The 8,474-nt window shown below is 40.9% G+C and overlaps 1 protein-coding gene across 1 annotated transcript; it reads left to right on the top strand.

The window, feature by feature from the left end:
- The first annotated feature begins 3,235 nt into the window (after positions 1-3,235).
- ddt (D-dopachrome tautomerase) lies at positions 3,236-4,952 on the top strand. Its single transcript, XM_071351216.1, has 3 exons — positions 3,236-3,493; positions 3,685-3,860; positions 4,374-4,952. Exons 1-3 carry the CDS (start codon positions 3,386-3,388, stop codon positions 4,444-4,446), a joined length of 357 nt encoding a protein of 118 aa, XP_071207317.1. The 5' UTR covers positions 3,236-3,385; the 3' UTR covers positions 4,447-4,952.
- Positions 4,953-8,474: the final 3,522 nt, after the last annotated feature.

Below are 8,474 nucleotides of genomic sequence, written 5' to 3'. Positions count from 1 at the left end.
CAGATAGCTGTGCCCCACTCCCGAGCCCGACCAGTAAGGAGTGATATGACGTAAGCGATCCGAGCTCTCTCTCTTGAGTACGTGTTGGGCTGGAGAGAGAACACAATATCACACTGGGTGAGAAAGGAGCGACACTCAGTGGGCTGCCCAGAGTAACATGGTGGGTTATTAACCCTAGGTTCCGGAGACTCGGAAGACCAGGAAGTAGCTGGTGGCACGAGATGAAGACTCTGAAACTGTCCAGAGAGATCGGAGACCTGAGCGGCCAGGGTCTCAACGGCATGACGAGCAGCAAACAATTCCTGCTCGTGTCTGCCGAGCATTGCTCCCTGGAACTTGACGGCAGTGTTGAGAGAATCCATAGTCGCTGGGTCCATCTTGGTCGGATTCTTCTGTTATGCTGATGAATGAGGACCCAACAGCGACGTAATAGTAACAGAGTCTTTATTCCAGTATCAAACAAACAATGATTCTCCTGGATATATCAAAGGTAAATCCAAAACAGGAAACTGAAATCCTCTCGTCAGTAGAGAGGAACGACAGGAGACGCGACCACAGACTGCAGGTCGCTTCAGGAAGGCACAGGCCGTAGCTGACATAGACACCTGCTCACACGCAGCATCTGAAGAAGGCAAAAACACGACAGGGCGGAACAAGGACACAGGAACAGCAAACATCAAACAAGAATCCGACCAGGCAGAAGCGGAAAACAGAGGGAGAAATAGGGACTCTAATCAGAGGGCAAAATAGGGGACAGGTGTGAAAGAGTAAATGAGGTCGTTAGGAGAATGAGAAACAGCTGGGAGCAGGAACGGAACGATAGAGAGAGAGAGCGGGAGAGGGAGAGAGGGAGGAGGAGAGAGAGAGAGAGAAAGAGGGAAAGAACCTAATAAGACCAGCAGAGGGAAGCACAGGGACAAGACATGAAGATCAAAGACAAAACATGACATACTGCAGTTTCCTAAGGACTTGAAGCAAAGCTGCCATCTCTATTGGCGCCATCTTGAACTCGCCATCTTGAATACTATGCATGCCAGTCTCTCTTGGCTATGAGTTGAGGTGAGACTGACTGCATCACTTCTTCTTTTCATAAGGAACAATGTGTTGAAAATTCCAAATTGTTTGCATAGTCAACTTACACACGTCGTCAACTTACACACAGCTCTGACGAACACTTACCCCACCAGACATGTCTTTTCAGTCCCCAAATCCAGAACAAATTCAAGAAAGCGTACAGTATTATATTGAGCCATTATTTCATGGAAAGCCGTTCCATCTCATATTGCTCAAATAAACAGCATACCTAGTTTGGATAAAGCAACACTTCACGGCACAACCCCTCTCCCCTATTTGACCGAGATAGTTTGTGTGTTTGTATTGATATTGTAATGACCTGACTAGATCATAAAGGAACAATTGTCCAGACAGAGGTTTGAGTTTACGAATTGACGGTTTATTAACCCAACTTTACACAGGCTGCTGTTTGGCCGTAGCCCACGCCAAATAAATGAAAGATACCCCACAAGCCAACCGTGACCTCTTGTGAAGGCCAGATGTAAGAGAGAGAACAATGGCTAAACCTGGTCTTAACTTCCAATGCTCCATCCTCCTGCCCAACCCCCCTCCACGCCACTCCGCCAACCGCCAGGATGCCCGGCATCAGAACATTCCAGGCATTCCCGTGATTAGCAGATAGCAGGTTGATTGGCATGTCGGACCCCGCGAACACTGGGTACTGGTAATTACAACACAACCACCTACTAGCCTAACACATAACACACAGCTGTCTGTGCGGGTCGCTACAATATGTAGGCTACGTGTGTTTAAAGAAAATGTATGTAGTTCTGTCCTTGAGCTGTTCTTGTCTATTAATATCGTGTATTATGTCATGTTTCATGTTTTGTGTGGACTACAGGAAGAGTAGCTGCTGCTTTGGCAACAGCTAATGGGGATCATAATAAAAAAACAAATCTGTGTGTATTTAACCTAACGTAAGGCGTAAAAGTGTATCCTTCCAGAGATCTGTATATAATGACGAGATGCTCAAGGCAGGCGACAAGTATAGGTCCAAAATAAGCTCATAGAAACGCATTTGGCTTATTTTGGCGAGAGTGAAACCACGGGGGAAATGGCGCAATGGATTGTGGGATTGTAGTTAATTACCACGTTTCTGACCTGAACTAGTTTGAATATGTTTAATGAAAACTACAACTCCCTTCAGACATACATGAGAACACCCCATTTTTCTCCTAGAAAAACTGGTTAGGGTGTTTTCATGTTATCTAGAGCGTTAGTGACTGTATCTGTGCTGCTGGCAACAATTTAATTACGTTTTTTGCCGACCTTTACTGACACAGGCCATATTCAACGTGTGTTGCGCGTCTCGTAAATTCAACAGTTATTCTGCACTCTGGCACACTCAGACGAGAGCACTCTGAAATCGGAATAGATAGTCAGAGTGAATTTACGAACGCACCCCCAGAGAAACTGCACGTTGGGCTCACAATTTTTTGGGATGTTTATTAATCGCTCAGCACTATTCTGCACAAATAATATTATATTTGAATAAAGTATTGAATAAAATCAAAGTGTATTTGTCATGTGCACAGGTAAATAGTACAATGTGTAAATAGTACAATGAAAGTATTACTTGCAGCTCTTCCTCAACTGCAGAATGAATGTAAAGTAGCAGAGTCAATCAATAGACAATAAGACAATACAAATAACATTATCACAACAGTTGGTAAAAAAAAGACAAGGTAATAAAACCTATAATAAAAGAACACAATAATTTAAAGATGCACTATGCAGAAATCGCTCCACCACTTTCTGGTTGCAAAAATTATGTTTATGTGACAAAACAAGCAAGTATAGTGTAGAGAGTAATTGTACCATATAAACAACTGTGAATATATATTTTCCATAACCATAAATATTGTGTTTTCAGCTGTTTGAAGCTGGTGTACAAAACCCAAAGTAAAAGAAGCAAAACCGAAACTTAAGCAGAGGAAGCATAGAAATAGAACACAGAACATATCTACTGCTTCTTAAACTTGCATTCAATGAGAATGACATATCTGTAACACACATTTCTATGTAAATTTGGTTGGGTCGCTACATTTTGCAGCTTTAATGTCAAAATTCATAAAGGAGAGCAAATGTCCACAACTGATTAGGATTTCATGCCATGGGTTGCTATCAAATATAACATGAATAATGCATATGAACCTGGTTGGGAACCGACAAATCACAGCTCATGAGGCGTTTCTCTACCGACCAATGCGCAGAAGAGAAGTGCAATCGCTTTCTCGAACTGTGAACACTCGCAGTAAACTGACCCCTCTAGCCACCTCATCTGACAGAACGGCCTCTTTACAAAATCATCATGCCGTTCATTGATTTGGAAAGTAACTTACCTGCTAGTAAGTTTTCTGAGGATTTCTTGAAAAAGCTAGGGTCCAAAACAGCGGCTGTTCTAGGCAAACCCGAAGAGGTGAGTAGGTAGCTCTGGTTCACCGCGTTACTATATTTAATAACGCTACTTGAGTGAAGTTGCCTCACTGTAGCTAAAGAGCACAGGTTACAAAATATCACCAATACAACATTCTCTATTGAGATTACAGTTCACTGTAGTTTAGCTAGGTTGTGCTCGTGTGTGTATTTATGTTGTATTTTTTTATGTAGAGAATGATGTTGGTGGTGAAACCTGGACTGCCAATGCTCATGGGTGGAACTTGCGCTCCGTGCGTCATACTGTCCGTGTCTGCCATCGGTGTCACTGACACTGCGGAGAAGAACAAGGAACACAGTGCCAATATCTTCCCTTTTCTTATTGGAGAACTTGGTCTTACTGAAGACAGGTTAGTAGCTGATTATGTGTGTAATATGCTACAAATCATTAGTTTTCATATGCAGACGATAAGGAGCTTGCTGTGGATAGAGGACAAAGTCATGTGATACCTCCTCTGATATTGAAAGTGGGAGTGTCCAACTCAACTCAATTATGGCCAGTTCCTGTATCCTGTAGCCTCTTTAGAGCACAATTCAACATTGACTTCTCTAGCAAGTTTCTTATCTGTTATGCCATGATGTTTCTGGATTCATGGACAGTGCAGATGTTTAGGGCAAGGCTACTAATACAATAAGTTGTTGATTATAGCCTAAGGCTTGTAAGTAAGGTGCTCCACTGCCTTGCAACAGCGTCATTCAAAGGGAATATAAATGTAAAATATGTATTTACTATATACTGGATTTCATTTGATATTGCATGAATATAATATTGTATTTAGTAGATTTTAATGATATAAACATGATTTTTGTGTGTATGATTTGCATTACATTAATCTAATTCTAGGTTAACTTGTATTCTCCAGGATCGTGATCAGGTTCTATGCACTGGAGCCCCATCAGGTTGGAAAGAAAGGTACTGTTATGAGTTACCTGTAGCAGGCACTGTGGACGACAGAGTGACTTCAAGCATCCATTCCACACCAGTTGCCATTGGAGAGGACAAACCCTGTCAGTGGATTTCCACCACTCAATTGGACATGAGTGCCACATGTCGTCAATAAGACTTGCATTGCATTTTAGGATTATGGAATTTGTCCCTATGAAACTATGTCCTGGAACCAGGACTCATTAATTTATATTACTGTACATGTCTGCCATAGTAAACAAAACCACACATTTGACAAGCTAGATGATAAAATACCCTGATTAGAGGAAATGTAAGTCAATTGACCTGTATTCAATGTTATTACTATGTCATTTCAACTATTCAGTTCATATCACAAGAACATTGGATAATGTGGTTATAGATTTTTTTTTCCTGCTGTTTTGGTAGTAAGAATAATAATGACTAACATACACTACCGTCACTTAGAAATGTCCTTGTTTTTGAAAGATAAGCATGTTTTCTTTGTCCATTAAAATAACATGAAATTGATCAAAAATACAGAGTTCCTCTGTCCAGTGTCTGTGTTCTTTAAACCATATTTAATTTTTATTGGCCAGTCTGAGATAGGGCTTTTTCTTTGCAACTCTGCCTAGAAGGCCAGCATCCCGGAGTCCCCTCTTCACTGCTGACGTTGAGACTGGTGTTTTGTGCGTGCTATTTAATGAAGCTGCCAGTTGAGGACTTGTGAGGCGTCTGTTTCTCAAACTAGGCACTAATATACTTGTCCTCTTGCTAAGTTGTGCACCGCGGCCTCCCACTCCTCTTTCTATTCTGGTTAGAGCCAGTTTGCGCTGTTCTGTGAAGGGAGTAGTACACAACGTTGTACGAGATCCTCAGTTTCTTGGCAATTTCTCGCATGGAATTGCCTTCATTTCTCAGAACAAGAATAGACTGACGAGTTTCAGAATAAAATTATTTATTTCTGGCCATTTTGAGCTTGTAATCGAATGCACAAATGCTGATGCTCCAGATACTCAACTAGTCTAGTTTTATTGCTTCTTTAATTAGCACAACAGTTTTCAGCTGTGCTAACATAATTGCAAAAGGGTTTTCTAATGATCAATTAGCCTTTTAAAATGACAAACTTGGATTAGCTAACACAACGTACCATTGGAACACAGGAGTGATTGTTGCTGATAATGGGCCTCTGTACGCCTATGTAGATATTCCATAAAAAAAGTTTTTTTTACATTTTATTTCACCTTTATTTAACCAGGTAGGCCAGTTGAGAATAGGTTCTCATTTACAACTGCGACCTGGCCAAGATAAAGCAAAGCAGTGCGACAAAAACAACAACACAGAGTTACACATAAAAAAACGTACAGTCAATAACACAAAAGACAAGAAAAAAAGAAAAAATCTATGTACAGTGTGTGCAAATGTAGGGAGGTAGGCAATAAATAGGCCCTAAAGGTGAAAATAATTACAATTTAGCATTAATAGAGTGATAGATGTGCAGATGATGATGTGCAAGTGGAGATACTGGGGTGCAAAAGAGCAAGAGGGTAAGTAATAATATGGGGATGAGGTAGTTGGGTGTACTATTTACAGATTGGCTGTGTACAGGTACAGTGATCGGTAAGCTGCTCTGACAGCTGATGCTTAAAGTTAGAGAGGGAGAAATAAGTCTCCAGCTTCAGTGATTTTTGCAATTCGTTCCAGTCATTGGCAGCAGAGAACTGGAAGGAAAGGCGGCCAAAGCAAGTGTTGGCTTTGGGGATGTGCCAGTGAAATATACCTGCTGGAGCGCATGCTACGGGTGGGTGTTGCTATGGTGACCAGTGAGCTGAGATAAGGCGGAGCTTTACCTAGCAAAGACTTATAGATGACCTGGAGCCAGTAGGTTTGGCGACGGATATGTAGTGAGGGCCAGCCAACGAGAGCATACAGATGGCACTGTGATAAACTACATCCAATTTGCTGAGTAGAGTGTTGGGGGCTATTTTGTAAATGACACGCCTAAGTCAAGGATCGGTAGGATAGTCAGTTTTACGAGGGTATGTTTGGCGGCATGAGTGAAGGAGGCTTTGTTGCGAAATAGGAAGCAGATTCTAGATTTTATTTTGGATTGGAGATGCTTAATGTGAGTCTGGAAGGAGAGTTTACAGTCTAACCAGACACCTAGGTATTCTAGGTCAGAACCGTCCAGAGTAGTGATGCGGGAGGGTGCGGGCAGCAATTGGTTGAAGAGCATGCACTTTGTTTTACTAGCATTTAAAAGCAGTTGGAGGCCACGAAAGGAGTATTGTATGGCGTTGAAGCTCGTTTGAAGGTTTGTTTACACAGTGTCCAAAGAAGGACCAGATCTTCCATTTCCAGCTACAATAGTAATTTACAACATTAACAATCTCTACACTGTATTTCTGATCAATTTGATGTTATTTTAATGTGCTTTTCTTTCAAAAACAAGGACATTTCTAAGTGACTCTAAACTTTGAACGGTAGTGTAGATAATAGACTAGTATTACCAAGTACTTTCAGTATAAAGAAAGCTAAGTAAATGTCATATTGTATCACAGCTGTGAAACATCATTATATGCATTTATTGAGTGTAGAAGCAGATAAGGACATAACACATTTTATGCTGCATTGGACTAATATGCAGACAGTATTTGTGAAGGGCTTTGCTCAGTGAATTTCCATATACTGTATTCCTTTTGAATTTATTAGGCTCACAAGTATCAAGAAAATGTTGCGAAGGATTTGCTGTAAAATTAGTCATACTTGAAGTAAATATACTTATATTCTCATTTGAGTGTCCCACATGACTCCAAATTATTTGCAGAATTTAATGTCTTGTAGATATTTCTTTACACTCAACAGGAAGAGTGGAAGTGTGTTAAAATTATACAAGATGTGCTTAAAATGTGACATTGAATAGCTAGATATTTAGGAACAGTGCACTGTAAACCAAACCAATGTAAAAAAACAAATGCTATCTTTCCATGCAATACAGCCCACAATAGTCCAGTATTAGGCCTAATCTTGTCAAACAGCCATGTACATGTGAAGGCAAAAAAATAAATGCATATTTCGACTGTGGGCTTGCTGTCCATACATTATACAATTTAGTATTTATTATGATCCATAATTAGCCACGGCAGCAGCTACTCTTCCTGGGGTCCAAACAATATTGTTAGTCTTAAGTTTGCCTTGTAACAACTCCAGCTGGATCAGCTTATTAGTATACAGAATTGTCCTTTTGTTTGAAACAGCAAGGCAAATGAAGATGTTCTTGCTCATTCTTGTTTGGCTTGTGTTGAATTCAGAACAACGCCCCTTTAATCTTGCTGTATGCATGACATCTTTCAGGATGTTGTCTGCTTCTCCAGGTCCTCTGACAGGGCCAGGTAGAATCTCCCCTTAGCTTTATCCTTATTCATCAGCTTGGTCAGCAGAGCCACTGAGCCTCTTCTCTCTAGCTGCTCATCGTTAAGGATGTGAAAAGACAACTAGGGATGCATTACTTTCTTAGATTGAGAATTACTGCACAGTGATTACTCCCCATATACCCATATTAGTCAAAAGATAAGACTGTGTTACATACCTATATGTATTTATTTAACTTCTCAGCGAGACTATTCTGGTTCATCTTCTCCAGGATCTTCAGAGTGATTGTCACAGCACCGTCCAGTCTGTAGCTCTGCACCATCTTATCCACTGTGTCCATCCTGTCTCCATTCTCCAGCCAGCTCTTTGGGATGGGAGGATAGTCATTCAACACACCCTGAGTCAGGAACCACTGAAATCTCTTCAACCCGTCTGAGTCCAGATCCTCCATAATGTTAAGCAGCTGAGCCGAACTGATCACCATGGTTGATCACTACACACACTACTAAGTAGAAATACTGGTCCAACTTTGACTGAAGCACCCTCTAATAATAGTTTTTTGAATACAGAAAAACAATACAACCTTTTAGTGTTTATTGAGACAAAACATTGTACCTATTGTACCTATCCAAAATAAGCTTTTCTCAGTGCCAACGTGTCACGATTGCGACACCCAGGGTTTACTTTC

This window comes from Salvelinus alpinus, chromosome 18 (assembly GCF_045679555.1).
Source record: "Salvelinus alpinus chromosome 18, SLU_Salpinus.1, whole genome shotgun sequence".
In the NCBI taxonomy this organism is placed as follows: Eukaryota; Metazoa; Chordata; class Actinopteri; order Salmoniformes; family Salmonidae; genus Salvelinus; species Salvelinus alpinus.
This window is presented reverse-complemented; position numbering and strand designations above follow the sequence as displayed.